The 23,652-nt window shown below is 57.5% G+C and overlaps 6 protein-coding genes across 6 annotated transcripts; 3 read left to right on the top strand and 3 right to left on the bottom strand.

Moving 5' to 3' along the window:
• Positions 1 to 199: 199 nt before the first annotated feature.
• Positions 200 to 2,060, top strand: SPSK_08886 (Ca2+:H+ antiporter; the record flags this gene model as incomplete). Its single annotated transcript, XM_016735472.1, has 2 exons — positions 200 to 1,988; positions 2,047 to 2,060. 2 exons carry the CDS (start codon positions 200 to 202, stop codon positions 2,058 to 2,060), a joined length of 1,803 nt encoding a protein of 600 aa, XP_016588366.1.
• A 724-nt stretch (positions 2,061 to 2,784) lies between these two features.
• Positions 2,785 to 3,941, bottom strand: SPSK_09441 (uncharacterized protein; the record flags this gene model as incomplete). Its single annotated transcript, XM_016736013.1, has 3 exons — positions 2,785 to 3,324; positions 3,409 to 3,505; positions 3,586 to 3,941. The coding sequence occupies 3 exons, from the start codon at positions 3,939 to 3,941 to the stop codon at positions 2,785 to 2,787; spliced, it is 993 nt and encodes a 330-aa protein (XP_016588365.1).
• Positions 3,942 to 9,592: 5,651 nt separating this feature from the next.
• Positions 9,593 to 11,623, top strand: SPSK_08776 (uncharacterized protein; the record flags this gene model as incomplete). Its single annotated transcript, XM_016735363.1, has 1 exon — positions 9,593 to 11,623. One exon carries the CDS (start codon positions 9,593 to 9,595, stop codon positions 11,621 to 11,623), a length of 2,031 nt encoding a protein of 676 aa, XP_016588364.1.
• Positions 11,624 to 13,045: 1,422 nt separating this feature from the next.
• SPSK_08352 (uncharacterized protein) lies at positions 13,046 to 16,891 on the top strand (the record flags this gene model as incomplete). The annotated part of the gene is made up of 1 exon (XM_016734952.1): positions 13,046 to 16,891. One exon carries the CDS (start codon positions 13,046 to 13,048, stop codon positions 16,889 to 16,891), a length of 3,846 nt encoding a protein of 1,281 aa, XP_016588363.1.
• Positions 16,892 to 17,187: 296 nt separating this feature from the next.
• On the bottom strand, positions 17,188 to 18,999 carry SPSK_08923 (uncharacterized protein; the record flags this gene model as incomplete). The annotated part of the gene is made up of 1 exon (XM_016735508.1): positions 17,188 to 18,999. One exon carries the CDS (start codon positions 18,997 to 18,999, stop codon positions 17,188 to 17,190), a length of 1,812 nt encoding a protein of 603 aa, XP_016588362.1.
• A 1,142-nt stretch (positions 19,000 to 20,141) lies between these two features.
• Positions 20,142 to 23,372, bottom strand: SPSK_08415 (ATP-dependent RNA helicase DDX54/DBP10; the record flags this gene model as incomplete). The annotated part of the gene is made up of 1 exon (XM_016735013.1): positions 20,142 to 23,372. One exon carries the CDS (start codon positions 23,370 to 23,372, stop codon positions 20,142 to 20,144), a length of 3,231 nt encoding a protein of 1,076 aa, XP_016588361.1.
• Between the last annotated feature and the right edge of the window lie 280 nt (positions 23,373 to 23,652).

Genomic DNA, 23,652 nt, shown 5'->3' with positions numbered 1-23,652 from the left:
ATTCCTGATTCGGCACCAGCCTGTTTGACCTGTCCACCGAAGTCCATTCACTGCACCCAATCTCGTTTCTTTCAGCACTCTTTCTTCCCGACTGCAACCAGGCACCGTCTTTATTGATGATCCCTCCGGAAGCAGCGTTTCTTCCCACTCGCCTCTCGAGGCAGGCTTCGGCGCACAACGCCAGAATAGCATTGCTAATATGCCCAATCACATAGTCGACGCATTTCGTGTCAAGAGGGAGGCGCACAGAGAAAGTCGCAAGACCGGCGACACTTTCAACCCATTCGCCCACCTCTGGGTCAAACGGAGAAATACGTCCCCCGCAATAGTGCCTGGCGCCACAAACGACGATGTCGACGTTGAGGCTGGCCTCGGCGGAGGCAACCGCGAAATCGAACCGATTGGTGTACCCGTTGGACACGCTATGACCGCACCGGCACCATCATCCGCATCCTACAACTCACGGAGCCGCTTCAACAGCGATTACAACATCACAGCGAGCGCACAACCACCTGTCGGCGGTGTCCTGACAGAAGGCGACGAGGAGGGCATCCCCCCCAACGAAAAGATTGGCGAAGCCTCGCTCGGCTCATCCAACACAGCCGCGCCCGACGGCCTGAAGAACCGCAGCCGCGGGAGCGATCGGCCCGGCTCGGGCGGCGCCGACGAGCCTGACGACTCGCACAAGAACGACAAGGACAAGAAGCCGAAGAAGGAGCACGCCATGTTCAAGAATGTCCAGCCGAAGGAGCCGTTTACGGTCGCCAACCAGCTGCAGCGTACGTTTTTGAACTCCTACGTTAATCTTCTCCTCCTGGCTGCGCCCGTCGGCATCGCCCTCCATTTCACGTCTGTCGATCCCATTGCGATCTTTGTCGTCAATTTTATTGCCATCATCCCGCTTGCTGCTATGCTGAGTTCCGCGACGGAGGAAATCGCCCTTCGCACGGGCGAGACGCTCGGCGGTCTGTTGAACGCGACGTTCGGCAACGCCGTCGAGCTGATTGTCGCCATCATGGCGCTGATCAAGAACGAGGTTGTCATTGTGCAGACGTCCCTGATTGGCAGCATTCTGTCCAACTTGCTGCTTGTCATGGGCATGTGCTTCTTCTTTGGTGGCATGCGTCGCCAGGAACAGTACTTCAACACGACTGTGGCGCAGACGGCGGCCAGTCTGCTGGCCATGGCCGTCGCCGGTGTCATTGTTCCGACTGTGTTTGACGCCGCCAGTATTACTTCGACCAAGGACGTCGCCATGTTGTCGCGCGGCACGGCCATTATCCTGCTTGTTGTGTACGCGGCCTACCTCTTCTTCCAGCTCAAGACGCACCAAGCTGTCTTTAGCGAGGAGAGCAAGAAGGTACCTGCGAAGCCTTTTAAGCACTCGATCCAAAAGGGCGCCGTCAAGGGCGCCATCATTCGGTCGGCCAACGTCGCCAAGATGAACGGCATCAACGAGTCGAACGAGGAGCGCCAGCGGGTCAACGATCTGATTGTGAACGGACCCGAGGACGAGGACGAGGGCGAGGAGCCGCAGCTGCACTTTTTTGTCGCGCTCGGCGTGCTTGCTGGCTCGACGGTGGTGATTGCCTTTTGCGCCGAGTTCCTCGTGGACAGCATCGACTACGTCACGACCAAGGGCCACATCAGCAAGGAGTTTTTGGGTCTGATTCTGCTGCCGATCGTCGGCAACGCTGCCGAGCACGCCACCGCTGTGACTGTCGCTGTCAAAGACAAGATGGATCTTGCCATTGGTGTCGCTGTTGGTTCGAGCATGCAGGTTGCGTTGTTCCTGATTCCGCTGCTAGTTGTCATTGGCTGGGGCATGGATCTCGACGACATGTCGCTCAGCTTTGATATTTTCCAGGTCGCCGTTCTCTTCGTCTCGGTGCTGCTGGTCAACTATCTGATCGGTGACGGCAAGAGCCATTGGCTCGAGGGCATGCTTCTGATGTGCTTGTACTGCATCATTGCTGTTTGCTCATGGTGTAAGTTTTGTCGCATGCGTGTTGTTTATCGGCTTTGCTCTTGCTAACATTTTGGTAGGGTACCCTGCGTAAACGTATTCCCCGTTTGCGCTGCATGGCTTGCGTGTACGATATTGTATATTGTAATGGATCCGCTCTCCGGGCACGACCAGACAGGAACAGGCACCATGGACCTGGCTGTCGGCGTGCGCCTTCTCTCTCGATATTACGTTTCTTATACTATTCAACATCACCGAGACTATCCGCTCCTTCGCTCTTTGCACCCGGAACAACAATTTTTCTTATTTGGCCATCCTCCACAAACTTTTGTAATTCTCTTTTTATTTCCTTTATTTTTGTTATTTTGTCTCGTTTTAGGTGGCAACACCGTCCCCTCGTGCATCTTTGCTTCTTCTTTGTTTGGTGTACCAACTGGTCTGTTGCATACGACGACTACAGTTTTATTCCCCAGGGCGTTGATTTGCATTCATTGAATTTCTTTTGTCACATTTGTCGCGGCACATTACCAGTTAGAATCCCATGATTTGGTTGGGCTTTGGAAACGAGAGAAATAAAAGGGGCTGTCCCAACGAGAGAAAGAAGGAGTCACGAAAAAAAGCGGCTGTTGAAATGAAACCCGCGAGCCAAATTGAATGAACTAAAGTTCAACCATGCCCACGTATTAGTCCACGCGTAAATAGCGATGACTGTATACTGAAGTTTTGATTTGACATGTACTACTAATGTACAACATATAAACTACAAGAGAAAGATGTGTTGCGACTGTTAACCAATGTCAGGTCATGAGCCATGTTGGTTAGATCTGGGCAAAGTCTTCGTCACCGCTACTTTCTTCGTCTTTGTACCGACCGGTAGGCGCTGACGCCGGCGACGTCTTCGTGCCGGACGCATTTCCTCGCTGTGCCGCCAGCCGCCGTGATGAGCGCCGGCGACCCTCGTCCGGTTCCGGGTCCGGGTGGCTGATGGCGGTGGCGTCTGTGTCGTCTGCATCCCCCTCGGCTGTGGTCGCCGCCGCCGCCGCCGCCGCATCGGCCTTGCCCTCGTCCTTGCGCCCGATGATGACGTTGCCGGCCACCAGCATGGCCGCACCCACCCACCACAACGGCGGCAGAGCCTCGGAAAAGATGGCAAACCCCAGCAGCGCGGTCAGGACAAAGTTGGCCGAGGTGTTCATGATGGAGACCTGGGTGGCGGAGAGGCCGCGCGCGAGGGCGCGGGTGAAGAGGGTCCACATCTGCTGCCGGTGAGTCGGAGGTACTTGGTACTGGTTCGAAGGGGAACGGGGGGAGGGGAAACGCACCACACCGTTAAACACGAGATTGAGGGCAAAAAAGGTCTACACGATGCACATAGGAACCGTAGGTTAGCCGGAGGAAGAGACACAACAAAGAGTGACGTAGGACGTTGCATGGAGACATACGCCTCTGACGACCACTTCGACGGCCGATTCGGCAGCATCCAGGCCGAGGGCACTGGCGACGGCCTGCGACAGGCGCGTGGTCAGCTCGGTGGTGGTCCTGGACGCGGATACGAGATTAGCACAGTGAAAAGGCGAGCGCTCGGTATGGTGTCGGGCGCAGAGGCCCCAGCAACATACAGCTTTGCAAAAACGCCGTTGAAGGCGGCGCAGGCACCGCTGGCGAGGGACAGGGCGATCCATTGGTTGCGCTGCAGCCAGGTGGTCTTGGTGGGCAGTGCAGGTGCTGGTGGTGCTCGTGATGTTGGTGATGCTGGCGATGCTGGTGACGATGTTTCTGGCACATCACGGTATCCGCCGGCGATGCTGTCGACGCCATCACGCTCCGACAGGGTGCGCAGCTCGGCAGCCGACTCGTCCTGCATGGCGCGACGCAGCGAGGAGGAGGCGGTCGTTCTTGTTGGTTCTGTCAGTTTTGTTGTGGCCCTGGAAGGAGGAGTCGAGTCGAGGGCTGGTTGACGTCGCTGGCGCACCATCTTCGTGTTTGCTCTGGCGTCGTGACGGACGACAGACCTTCACATTGATGCCGAGGACGCCGTAGATCGCAATGGGCGTCGAGGTCGTGTTTCTGGACGCGTATTACTGTGTGACATCGTACAAAGTACGTTTGTGCCATTGGCGCGCCACTGTGGACGATCACTAGCGTCGTTTTCGTTCCTGCTTTTTTGGGGGAAAGAGATGCCCCACTTATTCAGCATCAACAACTACAACGTAAAATGCGGCGACGATATCGTCCTCTTCATCATCGTATCGTCATGCTGCCATCGTTCCTTTTACCGTGGCAACTCTGGAAACATATTCGTATGTGAGAAGGACCGAAATTTGCATTGAGAAAGCATTTGTGCAACCTGAATGACGGCAAACAAATGTGATGACACATACTGGTTGCCGTCGTTTTTTTTTTTTTTTTGCTTCACCTTTAACCACATGTGATGGTACAAGGTAGCTAGCTGCCAGAGATCTTAGTTCGTATGCAACAGTGGACGGCAAAGGACAGAACGGCCGTGTCTGCTCCGTGTCGGACACACATACTCGGAAACAACGGACTGGCCACGGATCGGACCAAAACGCGGGCAAAAGGCCGGGAATTGGTGTGACGGCCAGCAAGAAGACGTGTAGGCACAGAGTTTATTTCTGTCCCGTCGGCGAAGAAAAGAACATGATACAAGCACTGCAAACGATCATCTCACGTAATAAGGTACAGGGAAGGGAGGACAGGGACATGGCAAGGCATCCGTCAAAGATGGGCAGTCGACGACGGACTACGGACCAGAGACAAGGGAACACGTTTGGCTTTTGACGGCTGTGTTTCTGGCCAACCTCAGCTATCAATGGTTTGGCGGCTTCGACTAATAGTCGACGCGATTTCGTGTTCCGTTGGAGCAAACAGTCGACAATTTTTGGTTTCCGTTCGCCGTTCTCCGTTCCCCGTTCTCCGTTCCCCGTTCTCCGTTCTCCGCTGTGGAAGTTTGGAATCTTGGAGATCTCAGATAAATTTGTCGCGCACGGCCGCATCGAATCTCTCGGGTTCTCTTTTTACCACGGTCTTGCGGCATCTTACGTATTTGTTTGGCCGGGTCATCTTGATTTTCAATCCTTTTGTTTAGCTGAGGTCAGCGGTTTCTTAAAATGGGAAATGGCTGCTGTAAGAATGGAATACAAAAGTGACCCATCCGTACGATGTAGCCCCCTTTTCCCTCTGTAGCGTCACTCGATACGGTCAGAAACAGTGGGTACATTTAGTCGCTCGTGCTATCCTCCGCCGGAATATCGGACTGTGGACTACAGTGCTTTCCGGCACAGTACCGGGTGCCAGGTGCTCTGCGGAGCAGATCTTAAAGAAGCTAACGCCTTACCCGTGTCCATGAAATTTTGTTGTGCTCCGTTTTGGTGTCAGGGCGTAAGTCGTATTCCTGTCTCCAATCATTCATCCAGAGATCTGTCTGTACGACGCACGAGGATCTCGTACTTTGTCCATTTCATGTACCCATCTCTGTACATCGTACCCACTGCCCCGTCCTGGCCGTCAGCTTCCGCCGGTTTCACGGAGACGTGTGTAAAGAGATATTGTATCGTATTTACAGTATTTTAGAGCACTAGGAAGTGACAGGTCCCGTAACCAAGTTCCACACACGCCAGCCACGCCCGTTTGGTGCTGGCTGATCTGCTGATGACAAAGGGCGTGCTCTTCTGTCGTTGCTGGTCGGGTGGGCCTGGCGGCTGTGGGACCACGGCTAAGCGGGATGCAGCACGATGATGGACGATGCTACTACAACCAAACCCAGCTTCGGTTGCTTCACCTCCTTTGCCATTGTCTTATTTTGTCCTGTTGCGCCCTTGGATCCCATTTTGAGCATGTTGGTGAGACTGTCGGCCGTTTCGAGGTGTTATTTCTCTCCGCTCCGGGCGTTTTGCGGATCTCATTTCGTTGCACCCTGTACGTGTATTTCCGCGGCGAGCTGTCGCTGTAGCATATGCGAAGTAATAGGCGGACGTGTGTTCATGTGATGGGCCGCTGCAAGGAGCAATGGTTTGCCAAGCGATCTTTGGCAGTCGCCTCAGTCGTCAGCCCTGCCACGACCAGCCGCTTGGCTTGCATTTTACACGCCGTATATTTTGGTTTGACATCGAGCACACGCCTTTCAAACGCCCTTCAACCTCACGTATTTTACACCTCTCACGTCTCGCCCGATCTTTCTCCACCATTGTGGCGCAGTTTGGACTCGTTTTGCTTCTGATTTTGACTAGCTGTACGAATTGTAGGGCGTGAATTTCTTTTTGCTTTTGGCCTGTAGATATCACGGCACGATGCCCCACAACAGACAACGTGCACTTCGCTCCGTGTTGCTTTCGTTACGCCAAACTTGTCAGTATCGCCGGTTGGCTTCGTGGTTAGATACCATCTTCACGTTGTTCTTTTTCACGTCCACACATCATGTCTAATTTTGCCTTTTACTTTCTGCTGTGTATAAGTGACTCACCCGGCCAGCATAACATTTCCAGGATGCCGACACTTTGGTCTCGGAGACACGGCAGCGTCGGCTATGAAGCAGATAATTACATTGTGCTTACGACTTGAGTCGTAGGACGGTTCGGGGCCGGTCATCTTTGAAAATCGAATGCAGACAACAGACAGAGTGCGATGCACGAATGCCCAGACATGCCGCAAGGTTGACCATCATCTCGTCTTCGTATTCGGAATTATTGAGACATCGGAAGCTGCGAAGTTGCGAGAAACTGTGACCGCAAGACGGGAAGACTTCACGTTGAGAAAAGTTAAAACAGATAAAAAATGGAGCGAATGTTGGGGCGGATGAGAACCTCCGCTGCAAACAAGGAAAACAAAAAAGAAAGACAGAAGCAAAACACTTGTCCGTCTCCGTGCTCGTACAGGCGAGGAATATTGCCTCCCTCTACTCCGGTATCTTGTCTTCTGGGATGCGGGACCTGTACTCAGTATCTCCCGTATGCAATCCTCTGCCAACAAGGCGAGCACAAACAAACTATAACAGTCAGCCATTAATAAGGAAGTCAATGCCTGCCTCCCACGCCGTTATGGCCTTGGACCCCACCGGTCCACCCACCACTTGCATCCTACGAAGTATTTGAAGAAGGTAGATAGCTGCCGTGAGACGACGAGCCCATGTGAGATCTCCACAGTGCCATTGGTGAAGAAGAGGGTGAAGGTGGAAAGCGAGGAATACAGAGAATCAGTCATTTGAAAGGGCGTCGTAATTACGTTGCCAAAAACCAATCTCACCCCATCAAACACCGCAAAACCGTTTTGCTGACAGCCACGCCAGCAAGTGACTAAGACTTGAATGTGAAAAACTGTACATAGGATGGGACAGAGCAGGCGGCGATAGCGCTGCCACTAAGACCGCTGGCGTCGTGTCTTCAACGTTCAACACACGGATACGTATTTACGTGTCTTGTCTCCTGTCTCCAGTCTCTCGTCTCCCCGTTTGGTATTATGAAAGAGTCACTTCGGCTTGGCGGACGACCAAATGCCAAACTAGAAAGAAGCGAGCTCCGGCGGCCCCACACAGCAATCATGAAACGACCACACGTGTAACGGGATAAGGAAATAGATAGAAAGAAAGAACAGTCAGACTCATTGCGAATGGCAATAAAAAGCGAGAAAATTCAATTCGCGTGCCCAACCGGAGTTAAAGGGGTGCACGCAAAACGGTGAATTAGTGGTGCGGTGTTCTGGATCACCGTTTTGTCGCTGCCACAACCGTCCCGTCCACCGTTTTGCCCCACAAAAAGAAGGAAAGAGCCCCGTAGTAGCAGCGTACAGAATACGACTTACAGCATGTGTAGTTAGTTCCTGACCTAAATTTTTGTCTCACCCCCCTCCTGCCGTCCACATACGCCAAAACAAACGTGCCTTCCTTTGTAAGCGCCCCTCGTATTACAAATCGCGCCTGCCCAGTAAGATAAGATTCCAACCACACCAGAACACACCAACTGTTGAGAAGGCCAGACGTCACTCTCTCGGTTCACTTTGCCTTAACTGCCATTAGCACCGGTAGTTCTCACCACCCACCACCTCTCAACACGATTCCCAAAGCAGAGAATGCAAAGCAGAGGATCGGGCGAGCCTGCCCTGTCCCAACCCACCGGATGGCTCCGTTTTGGGACGTCTCACGACTCGGTCGGACTCTCGCCCGAGTGTTAGCAATCTTCGATCGAAGAAGACGGCTGACATCATCTCGCATTGGGCCGCATTGTATCTTTTGAGTCGATGTTTTTTGTGTGTGGTATGCTCTGTTTTCGCTGGAACGGGCCACTGACTCGGTAACCAGCAGAGGCTGCACCTGAATGGAGGACAGCCGGCACCATTCAACATGCATGACAAAGTGTTGTACGATTTATTGGCTGCTGTCCTGCGAGGTTGCGATCCCATTTTTACTGTTATTGTTGGGGCTTACAGGCGTTGCAGGCTTGCTCCCGCGATATACGACACACGCATACGGCCATCCCTCCTCCTACTTGCGGTTTCGATGTTGAATATTTTCTTTGCGGAAGAACGGCCTGGTGCTGTGTTTGTCATTCGTCTTGGCGACTGGCTCTACAGCGCCGATTTTTAAGCATTGGCCCCTAAACTGACGGTAGAGCATCGAAAGGGTTTCCAATTTCGCCGCCGGACGGGGGGACAAATCCAAAAACAAAGTGTACATGTACTCCGTAGACAAAAAAAAAACAGACGCCAAGAGAAAGCCCACAACGTTGCGGGTCGCTGGCCGTTGTGAAAACAGCTAGCAAAACGGTCCAAACATTGGAGGTGAATGGGAAGGGGAAAAAAAGAAACGGAGTTAAAGAGGAGCCAAAATAGGTAAAAAACAGAAAGAAAGAAAGAAAGAAACTGTATGAAAAACTAACAGACTAGTCTGTCAACGCCTGCCGCCCTACGACTGCCGCCCCGAGCCTCATTCGTAATTGCGTGCTTGCTTGGTGATCTCCCACCTCCAAGTGTTTGTCAGACGGGGCCGGAATACGTTCTGTGTTTTTCTATTAGTTGATCTGACAGAACGGGGAAGAAGCTGTTGGCTCGTTCACGCCGGACGAGAAACAGAATGACAAACCTGTTTCGACGCTTGACGTTTGAGTTCGAGGCCCTGCAGCTTTCTACGCCTTTTCCACTGTCCCCTGGCCCTGTCTCCTAACTCCGTTTTCTAATTGGCTCCTTCTAAGTCTTCAACTCTTTGCTTTTGCTGTTGATGTGTTAGTTATCAAGTACATTTGTGTCTAATTCAGCCCGGCCCTGGCCTGTTCCTTTCACACAAGCACCCTCTCCCTCTCTCTGGCGGACCCCCTTTCCAGAGTCTATATAGAAGCCCTTCCCATTCCTCTTTTTCGAGTTTATCATTTTGTTTTCCTATACCCAGTCCAACCAACATCCTCTTCCACTCTCGGCTTCTCACGAGAAGTGGACTAACTAATACCTCTTCACCTATAATACTATAACCTTCCTCCATACCTATCACCAGCAACGACCCCGATACTCACTCATTCTGATTACCTTGAAGGCGTCCATCCTAAGCCATCCTCATACTACCTACTACGTACCTTATTTTCATACAACATTGGCATATAATCAACACCCGCTGAACACGGCATAATGAGCGCCGAACTCTTCCGGGACACCGCCGTTGGCGCTGTCCTGCGGTACATCACCAAGAACCGCGTCCTCCAGTTCCCCGAAGAACGCGCCGACTTCCAGATCCCCGAGCTGTGGCAGCAGATGCTCAACGGCGAGGTCGACGTGTCCGATGACGTCGACGGCAACGAGACCGACATTAACGAAAAGGACAAGGGCGGCGATGCGGCGGGAGCTGGTACGTCGTCCGACGACGAGAAGCAAGGAAACGATGCCTCACATGGCAACAACAACGACGAGGAGAATGGCGGCGCATCGGGCGACAGCGACCCGTACGCGGCTCTTCGGCGTGCCTCGACAGCACGCTCACGCGGTGCGGGTTCGCTGCAGCACCAACGCTCGCGCGAGGAGACGCTGCCCTACACGCAGGCGCGTCTCGACGTGGAGAATGTGGCCTCCGTCGAGCGCACCCAGTCGCAGGTCGTGGTGCCGCGCCTCGTCAAGACCAGGACCGGCACCAAGAGCAACGGCGCCGGCCAGCCCGCCGCGCACACCTACGAGACGGCCATTGTCGTCGACTGGTACTCCACAGACGACCGGTCCAACCCGCAAAACTGGCGCCTGAGACGCCGCATCGGCGTCGGCTTCATCATCTGGCTGTACACCTTCTGCGTCTACATGTCCTCGGCCATCTACACCAACTCGGAGCAGGGTGTCATGGAGACCTTTGGCGTCGACGCCACGAACGCGGCGCTCGGCCTCAGCATCTTTGTGCTGGGCTACGGCGTCGGCCCGCTCATCTTCTCCCCGCTCTCTGAGATCCCGTCCATTGGCCGCAACCCGGTATATGCGGTCACCATGATCTTCTTTGTCATTTTCTCGCTGCCCGCGTCGCTCGCCTACGGCAACTTGCCCGGGGGTTTCAGCAGCGGCAACTTTGGCGGCTTCATTATGCTTCGCTTCCTGCAGGGCTTCTTCGGCTCGCCGTGTCTGGCGTCCGGCGCCGCCTCGCTCGGCGACATGTTCTCGCTGCTGCACCTGCCCTACGCCCTGGCCGGCTGGGTGTCTGCCGGCTTCTCGGCGCCAGCGCTCGGCCCGCTGCTGTCCGGCTACTCCGTCCCCGCCAAGGGCTGGCGCTGGTCCATGCTCGAGATCCTGTGGGCTGCGGCCCCTTGCACCATTGTGATGTTGCTCTTCCTGCCCGAGACCTCGGCCCCCAACATCCTGCTGCGCCGCGCCCGCCGCCTGCGCAAGATCACGGGCTCGGACCGCTTCCGCGCGCCCTCGGAGCTCGCCGACTACAACGAGCTCGGCGTGCAGACCGACGGCAAGCCCAAGCAGAGCGCGCGCAGCAAGGCGTTTGCGGTGCTCATTGACGCCCTCATCAAGCCCATTGAGATCACCCTCAAGGACCCGGCCGTGCTGTTTGTCCAGGTCTACTCGGCCATTGTCTACGGCATCTACTACTCCTTCTTCGAGGCCTTCCCGCTCGTCTACCCGGTTGCCTACGGCATGTCGCCCGGCCAGGTCGGCCTGGTCTTTACGTGCATCCTGGTGGCCTGCCTCCTCGGCATCGCCATGTACTGCCTCTACGTCTACTTCATCCTCAACCGCAAGATCGCCCGCACGGGCCAGTTCCCGCCCAACGAGGACCGCCTGATCCCGGCCATGCTGGCCGCGTTCGGCCCGACGTTTGGCCTCTTCATCTTTGGCTGGACCGCCGAGCACGCGCCCAAGGTGCCCTGGATCGCGCCCACCATCGGCATCACCCTCTACGGCGCCACCGTCTTTGTCGTCCTGCAGTGCATCTTCGTCTACATCCCGCTGTCGTACCCCATGTACGCCGCCAGCCTGTTTGCCGCCAACGACTTCTTCCGGTCCGCCTTTGCCACCGGCTCCATCCTTTTTGGCCGCCCGCTGTTTATGAATCTCGGCATCGGCCGCGGCACCTCTGTGCTAGGTGGCCTGTCGGTCATTGGCATCGTCGGCATCTGGCTGCTGTACTTTTACGGCGCCCGTCTCCGTGCCATGTCCAAGTTTGCTGTGTCGTAAGACACGGCGGGGAGTAGGGGTTGGGTGCACAGTAGGGGGGATATGTGCACAGGACTTGTGACTGCTCCAACAGCGTGAAGAATAGAATGGAACCAGTCGGTGATTCCTACTGACCATATGCTTGGTTATTAATAGAAAGAATGGTGTCTGGGCGCTCGGTGTGATTTGGTTTCGTTGGATTCTACGGCAAGCTTTGTTTTGATTTCCTCATGGCGTGTTTTTTTCTTTCAGGTTTTTATTGCACGGCTTCGTTTTGTTTGATATACACCCTCGGTTGGCTTAGAAGATGCTTATATACTACTGAACACTCCCTTAATAAATCAAAGAAAAATCCCCCTTACCGAAAACAACAAGACCACAATATCGACTTACAAGAAGACGTGAGTTGACCGGCGACGAGCTCATAGGACGCGCCAGAGTAATGACCGTCTGTTTTTTTTTTTAAAAAAAAAGATAAGTCTAGTTCAAATTTCCTTATATAATGGTAAAGTACGACATATGTTGTGATGGAGACTTATCGTGATGCGAACTGTCTGTCTAATATATAAATAAACATCGCCTCACGTGACTCTCTAGGCAGCCCAGACCATCTGCAATGCTCGAGACCGCTGTGGCTTTTTGTTTCAGTCAAAATAATAGCGCGACGTGTTTTCTCTTTTCAACCTGTCTCGGACTCTTTTCGCGATGGTGTTTCGCTGGAAACGCCCCCATTCTCGATTGCTGCATTGAGTTTATAACTTTGTAATACGAGTACGACTATTGTGCACTATTCGCGTCTATTAGCGACTATTACTCATTTTTGCTGACTGGTAGCGCCCACAGGTTCTTTCCTGCGAGCCATGCCCCCATGCTGCACCTGCCTGTTCTGTGGGAAGAGCAGTAAGATACCTGGAGGCAGGAACGAATCAAGCAACTGCTAACCAAAGGAACTAGCGTCGTACCTGTCTCAACGCACCCACCTTCCCATATTTCCCACGCTATTGCCCCGACGACTCCGTGCACCTGGTCGTGCCTGCCTCGCTGCCCACAGAACCACATTGCCGTTCCTTCCCATAGCCCCATTGACATCACCGCCACAATATTGTCTCCTCTTTCCCTTCCCACGCACTTTGCACACATCCGCAAACGGGAGTTCTCTCTCAACAATTCTCCGTACACAAACACAACAGTCGTCGACCACGACACCCGCACGCCAGGTCCTCCCTTTGGCTCTCCTCGGCGCCTTTGCACGTGCAATGGTGTGTCCCGACCGTTGGAGTCGCGTGACAAGACCATCTGCGCTGCGGAGCGTGCCTGCACAGCTGCGATAGTTTCTTCGGCATACGACCTGTCTTTTCTTTTCTTTTTTTCTTTTCTTCTTTTCTTCTTTTTTCCCGTTCGTCCGTCCTTTGTGTTTCCGATAGTTGACACGCATCCGCCACAATGCTGTTCATGCACCAGATCGGCAGCGTCAAAATCGGCGAGATCGTCCGCTACAACGTCACATACACCCCCGCTCTCGACCGCATTCTCCCCGCCCCCGAATACCTCTACCTCAAGGTCCGCAACACATCCAACAGTGCCTTGCGCGCCGCCTTTGTCCACGGGCCCTACACACTGTACGTCGACGCCTACCCAGCTCACTTCGACCCCAACGAGAAGTTTGCCCACCCGCGCAAGTATGGCGTTCCCGAGTTCGAGCCCATGCTCAAGGCCGGCGGTAGCTGGACCTGCCGTCTTCTCGTGCCCGAGCACGTCCGTGATGGCGCCGGCTCCGGCACGGGCACGGGCACCCATGCGGGCGAGGATGGCAGCCCCCCGAGCGTCAGCTGGATCATCAACGTCAGCAGCCAGGTCATCTTTTCCACCTCGGCGGCCGTTCACTTTGAAGTCCTGCTGGCCCGCGATCCAAAAGCCCTCGAGAGCGGCGGCGGCATCACGGCGGGCATGCCTGTCCTTCTCGGCGGCGGCGGCGACGGACATGGCAGTGGAAAAGGTGGCGGCAGCGTTCACGGCCAGGTCCTCCAACCCGGCCGGATGACCGACTACCAGCGCGGCCGCGACGGACGCCACCCTGACCAACCCCGCGGTGTCTTTTCGCGTGCCATCCGCATGCGTCTCGAGGACACGACAGCGCTGTGGAACAAGCCCGAGCTGCCCGGCTGGAGCAAGTTGCCGTCATCCATGCGTATTCGAACCGACGACAGTGGCGTGACCGTCGAGGCCGTGTCTGGCGGCGCACTGGGGAGGAAGCACCAGAACAACCAGGAAGAGCAGCAGAAGGAGCAGCAAAAGACGCTCGAACAGAATCATGAGTCCAAGAGCCAGGCTACGCAGCAGGCGCGCGACACCATTCCGGCGCCAAAACCGGGCCAAAAGAAGAAAAAGATCCACTTGGTGATCCTAACCCATGGCTTGCACAGCAACTTGGGCGGTGACATGCTCTACATCAAAGAGAGCATCGACGTGGCTGTGCAGCAGGCCAAGATCGACCGAAAAGCCCGCAAAGAAAAGGAGCGGGCCGCAAGAGCCGAGGCACGCAAGAAATCAGGTGCGTCGGACAGAGGTACCGGTGAGGAAGACGACGACGACCTCGATGACGAAGATGAGGAGGATGTTATTGTGCGCGGCTACCCGGGCAATGCGACGCGCACCGAGCGGGGGATTAAGTATCTCGGCAAGCGCCTTGCACGCTACATCCTGTCCATGACCTATCCCGACCAGCCCTTTCTTCCGTCAACCAAAAAAGTGTCGGAGAATGCGGCCGTGGCCTTGCACGGAGGGCACCCGAATGACGCGATGCGCGAGCGTGGGTCGCCGGCGCACAAGCACAGCACCATCCAAAACGCCCCCGCCGAGAGCTTGCGCGGGTATCAGTTCACAAAGATTAGCTTCATCGCCCACTCGCTTGGCGGCCTGGTCCAGACCTACGCCGTCGCCTACATCCAGAAGCACTCGCCGCAGTTCTTTGACCTGATTGAACCTGTCAACTTCATTGGCATGGCCTCGCCGTTTTTGGGCCTCAACCACGAAAACCCCATGTACGTCAAGTTCGCCCTCGACTTTGGCCTTGTGGGCCGCACCGGCCAGGATCTCGGTCTGACCTGGCGCGCGCCCACCATTGCCCGCAGTGGCTGGAGCTCGCTTGTCGGCAACCTGGGCGACAGCGCCCACAAAAAGGTCCTGGGCGAGCCCCAGCCCGAGTCCAAACCGCTTTTGCGTATCCTGCCGACGGGACCCGCCCACACGGCACTGAAGAAGTTCCGCAACCGCACCGTCTACTCCAACGTCGTCAACGACGGCATCGTCCCGCTGCGCACCAGCTGTCTGCTGTTCCTCGACTGGCAAGGACTGGACCGCGTCGAAAAGGCCCGGCGCGAGGCCGGCCTGGTCGAAACAGTGGTCGGGTTTGGCTGGGCAGAGCTCGTCGGAAACAATGCGACGACCCCACGCACCGAGAAGTGGGATCCTGTTGACTTTGCCGATGACGATGACGAGAAGGACAGCGAGGGCACGGGTAAGAGGACGAGCGTGAGCGACAGCGGCGCAAAGAAGACCGAGACGGCAACAGGCGACAATGGTACGAGCGGCACCAGCACGCCAAATGTCGAAGGACACAACCAGCACGAGGTGCCACAGCCGTCCAAAAACGCAACACAGGACGACGACCGGCATAGTCTCCGGGCGGTGGCAGTGTCGTCCTCGTTTGACCACGACGATCGGCCGAACATCCCGTCACCGGCCTTACTGTCGCCCGACCCCAGCAAGCTCACAACCGCGTCGACGAACAACTCGAACCCGTTTAGCAACTTCTTCAGCAACCTCTTCAAGAATAGCAGCAGTGGCAGTACCGACGACCCGACGCACAGCCCAGCCGGCACGACACCACGGCACGGGTCCGTCGTCTCGGGCGGCGGCTCCTCGTCCAACCTTAAGGCCCTGGGGCAGGACCAGCACTCTCACCCTCCCACCCAATCGACCAAGCGGAGCAAGCAAAGCAAGATATACCAGAGAAGCCAAACGCTGCGGTCGAGCGACTGGGATGCAGTGACGGCTACATCAACCTCGTCGAGCAAGTCTCGCGTGACAACGGGCCAGGAGCTCGATGAGGACGCCTCCAATGGCGGTTCGACGAGCGGCGGCATGTCGGCGCCGCCCCGGACGTCCTTTTTCGAGTCGGCCACAGACATTATCAACCCCAAACTACCATCGGTTGAGTTTCTCATCGACCCGTCTAAGCGCCCGCGCGCCATCTTCCACGACCGCATCTACCACCCGTCCGACATCCCCGCACCCCCGCTCAAGCGCCGCTCAACGGGCAACCTGGCCTTGCGGCGGCTGTCGCTCCAACAGCGCTCTAAGATCGCGCCGGGCGGTGCCAGCGGCGGTGGCAATGCTGACAACAGCGCGAGCAACAGCAAGTCGCGTTCGTCCTCGCCGTTCCAGGAACGGAGCCTGGCGTCTGGCGGTTCCGGTAGTGTCCCTCACATGGACTCGGGCCTCTCGGCACAGGACTACGACGACATGGTCAACACGAACCCAGACCGCGAACCGGACGAAGTCATTGACACGTCCAGCATCAAGGTCGAAGAAAAGATTGCCCGGGCGTATCACCGCGGCCTGTCGTGGCGCAAAGTGCTCGTCAAGCTGGAGCCCGACGCGCACAACAACATGGTTGTGCGCCGCATGTTTGCCAACGCCTTTGGCTGGCCTGTGGTGAAGCACATGGTGGACGCACACTTTAGCGATTCGGCAGCAGCGCGCATGCGCGACGACGACGAGGACAACAACGAGCGCGCGCGGCCTCTGTACGAAGCGCCGGACGAGCACGGCGCCGAAACGCAGACCCAGAAGCCGGACCAAGGCCACGAAAACGCTCAGGCGGATGCTGCCAACGACGACGGTGACGCCCGCGAGGCCCAAGACCAGGCCACGGATCTGCCCGAAACGCACCTGGGCAGCCAATCGAGGCCGCCGCACCACGACAATGTGGCCTGGACGGAGGGTGACTGGAACGACTCCGGCGACGAAAGCGACTCCCCCGACGGCAGCACTGGCGCGGCAGACGATGACCTCAACCTGGCCTACGGTGCCTCCTCCAAGGAACAGAAGCAGGTGCCCAAGTCGCCGCTGTCTTCATCCATGACGGGCGTGTCTGTGACGGCAACGGGCGGCACGACGACCGGGCCTCAATCACCGCTTAACCGCCCTCTATCGAGCCCAGCAGCTGACAGCATACTCCCGGAGTTGAGCATCTCGGCGCCAAAAGAGGAAGGACATCGATCTTGATTGAAGCGAGCAGGACTTGGAAAGCGTCACAGAGCATGGGCGGTGCTGTTGTCTCTTTTTGGATTACATATTTTGAACTCACATGTTTCTGATGGCCTGGCCCTTTTCGGCTGTCTCTTTCTTGTACATACCCAGCACTAGCATTGTTTTTTTTATGTTCCCATTACTTGAACACGGGCGGTCATTTTTTTCTCGTCATAGCACTCAAGCATTGTTATAGATAGAAGCATTGGATATTACATATTTTTTGGTCTTGTGTCTTCATCTCGTGTCTTATTTACACGGCAACCGCAATTTTATGACGGATTCGCCGCTTCATTGACAGCCGTCTTAGATGACCGACCAAAGAGACGCCGGAACCCACTCGCACCACCAGACGACCGGCCATTGGGCGTCTTGGGTCGCAGGCCGGACAAGTCGCCCGACTTTTTGGGGCGCAATGTTGGCGGAGACAGGGGCGGCATGGGTGGCGGCGAGCTTGGCGGCTGCGGATGCAGATGTGCGTGCGGTTGCGGTTGCGGTTGCGGTTGTAGTTGCGGTTGCTGCGGTCCTCGTAATGAGGGCACCATTGGCGGTGGCTGTGGAAAGGCAAAGTCGTCGCCAATGTTGTTGCTGTTGAGGCTGCTGGTTATCGTCGAGGATCGATCTCGCCGACCATTCTGTTGATGATGTTGTTGTTGCTGCTGCTGCTGCTGCTGCTGTTGGTTGTGTTGTGCTTGCTGTGCTTGCTGTGCTTGTTGTGAGGCTGTTGACGGCTTGCGTGAGAGAGAAAATACCATCGGGGCCGCCGTCGACGCCGCCGACGACGAAGGCGTTATTGTGGGCTTTCCCGGGCCTGGACGGTAGCTTGCGCGGGGCGCAGTCGCTGATGTTGGTGAGGGAATGTTCCATTTTTCCAAAATATTGGGATCGCCCGTGAGCTCAAAGCGCAGCCGCTGTCTTTGTCGCTCCTTTTCCCGCTCGCGTTCTCGCTCCAGGTAGCGGTTGCTGACCGGTGGGGACGACGCCGTGGCGATGCTGTCGCCGAAGCCGTGCTCGTCCATAAAGTCGCCAAACGAGCTGGGTTGTCGTCGCTCCGGCAAAATCTCGTCTTCCTCCGTGCGCAGTCTTTCTTGTCGTGTCGTTTCGGTCTTCGCCTGTGCCTCCGCCTGTGCCTCCGCCGCCAGCACGTTTTCTTCCGTCTCGTCGTCGGTCTCCTCGCCCTCGACTTCGCCCGGGTACGCTCGGTCTTCATCGTCGTTTACGACCACATACCACCGGATGTCTTCGCCGCGTTGCAGCTGGTCCCGCAGCTGCTCGAGCCAGCCTGACCCCTTTTTTCGTTTTGTCAGCGTCGCACCGCTGCCGCCGCCGCTGCCTTCGCCTGCGCCCAGTGCAGCGCCCAACGACGCGCCCTCCTCCGACGGCCCGGCCATGGACGGAAACCCGTCTTTGGTCTTTTGCTCGCGCCGCCACCGCTGCTGCTGCAGCCGCTCGTACCGCGCCATCTCGTCCACAATGGACGCCGAAAGGTCGATGCGCGCTACGTAGTCGGCGACGTACGCATGGGGCCGCGACATTTCGTCCAGCCGCTGTGTGTCGTGCTCCTCGAGCAGCTTGATGGGCGAGCGGTCTTGCCGCGCCAGCACCTCGTCGCGGCCATCGTTACGGCGCGTGACACCTGCGACCGGTGTGGGGCCGGAAAGTGGCGCTGCGCCAGCTGCGCCGGGTGTGCCAGCTGCGTCATTCTTTTCCTTCACCTTGGCCGCCTTCTCCTTGTCCTTTTTGTCCTTGCGCGACTTGCTCTTTGCGCGTGCTGCCTGCGATATAGACTGTCGTCGCCCCCGCTGCTCGGATGCGGATGCGGCTGCGGCGGCCGTGGCCTCGGCGGCTTTCTGAGCGGCGGCGGCGGCGGCGGCTACCACAGCTGCTGCCTCGGCCTCTGCGTCTGTCTCGAGGTCCTGCGTCGGCAAAAAGTCAAATAGTCGACCAAAGGCATCGAGCAGGCTGCGTGTGGTGGCCGGGCGGACGACCCAGTCGGGCGAAGCATCCTCGAGGTCCTGCACAATGACAAAGACGCGGATGCTCGGCCGGTGCCATCGGAAGCCGTGGCAAAGGTAGGTGGGCATCTCGGGAGGAAGGGGGGGAAAGAAGCGGCGAGGTATGTGGAGAGGCTTTGGAGGGTAGCTTTGAAGGATTGCACTGTGAGAAAAGTGTGCCAGAAAGACGGGGAGCAGAGTCCTGTGCGGTGGGGGACAGGCGGAAAGAGCTGACCAGTTCCAGATCTAGACGAAGAACGTCAATTGGCGGCCCGATTCGCCTGAATTGAGGTGCGGGCGAGGGGAAAATAGGAATACCTGGGGATACGGGTCCTGCCGGCGGCAGAAATGCGAGGCAAAGGCGGGAGAGAAGCAATGAGAAAAGGCGGGCATGCACCACAAGAGGGCCAAAGAGCGGATGCTCCAAAGAGACGTCAACGAGACAGAAGTTGCCGCCAATGGGCGATCATTATTAGCGGCAAGACAGGAGAGGAGCTAAGTAGCGAAGCTGGCAGGAAGGGGGCAGCTATGGAGGAAACGAGCGCGGCGAGGTTCCATTCGAACAAAGGGACGAATGAGACTGCCAAGCAAGAACAAGGGGTAGACATGAAATGGACGAACAAAAATATGTGTGGAAAAGAGTTTAGTCCGATTTGCCTGGATAAACTACACCGTGCTGATGGCTCAAAAAATATATACGAACCTCACAATACCGACTGGGCAGATGGTTCGCAGGTTCTGTTTCAGCTTCTGCTTTGTTACCACCGGTGTGTTTCTTGGTACGCTGTATATGACTGCGATCCGCATGCTTGTCAGCGGACATCGTCTGCTTCTTTCCCTCTCTGTCCAGCTGTTGCACTTCCCCGCGGCACTACCCGACCGGCAACGAGCCCGAGCGGGGTGGAGCCCTAAAAGGCTCTTTGCCAGGAAAGAGCTTAGCATTGCCGTTCATCTCGACATCGTGCCTTCCTTCGATGTTGTGACACATGCAGTCAATATCAAAGCATCAGGCCTCTCGGATTACCAAACTGTATTATGGAGAAAGGAGGCGTGAATGGGGCCATGCCGTGTTTACTTTGTAGAGGGCTGCAAGGGGCTGCAACAATTATATGCATACAAAGATATGTCAGAAAAGCAATGCAATTTTTGATGCCGTCGCTCTATGCCAGAATACGAATAGTAAAAATCGTACAGCCAAAAAAGAACAAACAAGATCGCGAGTAAGGCGAAACCTAACCACGACCACGTGCACCGCCACGACCACCACGACCACCACCGCCACGGCCACCGCCACGGCCACCGCCACGGCCACCGCCCCGGCCGCGGCCGCCGTCACTTCTGCCGCCACCCCGACCGCCGTCTCGTGCCGGGCGCGCATTCTTGAGCTTCTTCTGCTCCATGACCTTGCGGGCCTTGCGAACGTCGTCCGTGCCCTTGACCTCGCGATAGCTTCCCTCGCCGTCCTTGAAGCGGCCGACCCGGTTCTCGCGGGCCTCGGTCACGCGCTTCTTTTGCACGTGGTAGTTGTCGCGGAACTTGTCAGCCTCCTTGGGCGCCAGCTCCTTCTTGTGCATGAAGCGACCAGTGCCCGGGCCGGCATTGAAGCCACCACGGCCGCCAGGACCAGAGCCGCCAGCCGCGGGTTTCTGCACCTGGCGCGCCAGTCCGCTGCGCTCGGCATCGCCGACCTGCGGCAGACGGCCGAGGCGGTTGGCCTTGCGCCACTTGTCGAAGCGGCCGCTCTGGAAGGACGCCGCAATTTTGACGCCGCTCTCGCCGCGGATCATCTTGCCACCGCCCTTGCCGGCCTGCACGCGACTGCCGTCCTCGTCGTTGGCGCGGGCCACGTACTTGCCCTGCTTCTTGTCCCAGCGCAACTTGGTGCGCGTGGGGACACCAAACGCCTTGGCGGTGTCGTCGTTGGTCAGGTCCATGGTGGCGTCGCGGGCGGCCTGCGCAAAGCTGTTGAAACCGCTGTCCATGTCGTCGTCGCCGCCGCGGCCGTGCACGCCGTAGCCGCGCTCTTCGACGGCGCGGGCATCCATGCTGGGGCCTGCGCGGGGGGTGTAGGACATGTACACGGAGCTGTCGACCCACGAGGCGGCCCCCGCGCCGCTGGCATCGGTGCCACCCTCGTCATGGTCGACGGCCCAGGCATCCGCGTCTTCGAGTACATCTGCGCTGTCGTCCTCATCCTCGCCATCGTCATCGTCATCCTCCCATGGGTCTTCTGCATCGTCGTCATCGTCGTCGTCGCTACCGGCACCACCATTGACCAGTGCTGCAGCACCCTCTTCGTAATCCGCGCCGTTGATTTCCGCCGCAGAGGGGCCGTCGTCCTCGCCGCCATCGGTTGTGACGGGCACGCCGCTGGCGCTGCGCCGCGGGCCAGCGCGTTTCCGCATTGTGCGCATGATTTCGGCAGCCTTGCTCTTCATGGCCTTCTTGTTCTGGTGGTGGACCTCAAAGATGGACTCTTGCGGCTTGTACCCCGTGATCTTGGCCAGCAGGTCTTCGCGTGCCAGGCCGACGGAGGCACCTTCTACGCCGTCCTCGTCTGTGCCGCCGGCGTCCGTGCTGTCACCGAAGATGGGGTGCAGCTGCGACCAGCCACGGCTACGGACGATCTCGCGCGCACGCTTAGCGCTCTGGCTGGAGGCGGACAGCCGCGTGCGGAAGTACTGTTTCTGGGCCTTGGACGCGACCTGGCGCAACAACTCAACGTCGTGCACATCGCCAAGCAGCGTCGTGACCCACTCGACGTGCGGTTCAACCGAGCTGCGGGCGAGCGAGCCGACGACAATGTCGCGGGTCAGATCGTACTGGCCTTTTTGGCTGCCCTCGACCCCGTCGCGGCCCACGAGCAGCTTGCGGCCCAAAAACAGCTGCAAATCCACGAGGTACGGCGCATCGGTGTCTTGCACCAAGCTGTAGCTGCTACCCTCCTGGTCGGCACGGGCGGTGCGACCGACGCGATGCACAAAGACCTTGGCCTGGGGCGGGAAGTCGTAGTTGACGACGTTGGCCAGCACGGGGATGTCAATACCACGAGCCGCCAGATCCGTGACGACCATGATGTTGGTGCGGCCGTGGCGGAAGTTCTCGACCTGGATTCTACGGGCGGTCTGGTCGAGCGAGCCGTAGACGTAGGACACGGCAAAGCCGGCCTCGGACAAGATGGATGCCAGGTACTCGACGTGGTGCTTGGTGGCGGCAAAGACAATCGTCGAGTGCTCCGTGGGTGCCACCTTGGAGGACACGTAGCCGCTGTTGAGGCGCTTGCGTTTTCGCGGATTGGCGTCGTCGTCGTCGCCGTCCCCGCCGCTGCCCCGACTCTCCTCGCGCGCCTTAAGGGCCGCCTCGGGCAGGCCCAGCGGGATCTTGATGACATCGTGCAGCACGTGCAGCAGGGCACCCTCCTTCTCGGGGCCCTTGACGCTGAAGAAGGCACTCTTGAGCTTGGGCGAGATTTTGGTTTCAATGTCCAGGCGCACCAGGCTCGGATCCTGCAGACCAGCCCGTGCAAACTCAACGAGCGACGACGGCAGCGTGGCCGAGAACAACAGCGTCTGGCGCGACGGCGGCAGGGCGTGCAGAATCTCCGTCAACTGGGCGGCGAAACCCATCTCGAACAGGCGATCCGCCTCGTCAAAGACGACATACTTGATGGACGACAGGTCAAGCGACATTTCGACCTTGAGATGCAGGAAGCGGCCAGGCGTCGCAATGACAATGTCCGGGTTCGACGCCAGCAGCGCAAACTGCTCCTCGAGGCTGTCCCCGCCGACGAGCAGCACCGTCTTGAGGTCTGTGTCGCGGCCGAGCTCCTTGACGACTTTCAGCGTCTGCATGGCCAGTTCGCGCGACGGCGACATGATGAGGGCCCGCGCGCCGACACGCACGCTGTGGGACCGCAGGCGCTGGATCATGGGGATCACAAAGGCGGCCGTCTTGCCCGAACCGGTGCGGGCCATGCCCACGACATCGCGGCGGCCCAGGATCAGCGGGATCGTCTTGCGCTGGATGGGCGTCGGCACCGAGAAGCCCTTGCGTGTGATGGCGCGCAGCAGCGTCGGGTTGAGGCCCATGGCCTGGAAGCCGCCACCCTTGACGGACGCAGCGCCCTTGAGATTGCTCGTCTTGCGGAACGCGGCGGCCTGCTGCAGCGCAATGTAGGCCTCGTCGTCGCCGTCCTCCAGGTTGGCGCCCGTCAGCACGCCCTTCTTTTTCGGCAGACCATTGCTGGCGTCGGTGAAGCCGCCGCCATCGAGGATGGCGCCAAGGTCGAGGTCATCCTCTTGCAGCGGCGGTGCGGCCTTTGTCTTTTTGCGTTTCCGGCTGCTTGTTTCGTCGTTGTCGCCGTCAGGGTCGCTGCCGAAGCCGCCAAAGTCGTCGGCGAACAAGTCGCCCACAATGTCGACCTCGTTCTCCGACGGCGTCGGAGACGCGAAGCGGGCGGACATGGCTGGTGTGCGTGTCCGTGCGTCCGTGCGTTCGTCCGTCCGTCACTACGTTTGAGTGAGTGAATGTGTTTATCGGTTTTGTTTTTGTGCTTCGTGACAAAAGGGGAAAGATGCCGTGATCGTCCTCCGCTGGCAGCGAGTTGATGAGGAAAGTGCGACGGTGCGTCTTGTCTGCATTGCTCCTTCCGATTTTTTAGGCGGTTTCCCAGAAAAAAAGTCTTATCAGGCGCTTTATCTTATCGATAGCCGTCTGCCAAGGGCACCTGCCTCGACTGGCTTT

This window comes from Sporothrix schenckii (genome assembly GCF_000961545.1).
Source record: "Sporothrix schenckii 1099-18 chromosome Unknown Cont44, whole genome shotgun sequence".
In the NCBI taxonomy this organism is placed as follows: domain Eukaryota; kingdom Fungi; phylum Ascomycota; class Sordariomycetes; order Ophiostomatales; family Ophiostomataceae; genus Sporothrix; species Sporothrix schenckii.
This window is presented reverse-complemented; position numbering and strand designations above follow the sequence as displayed.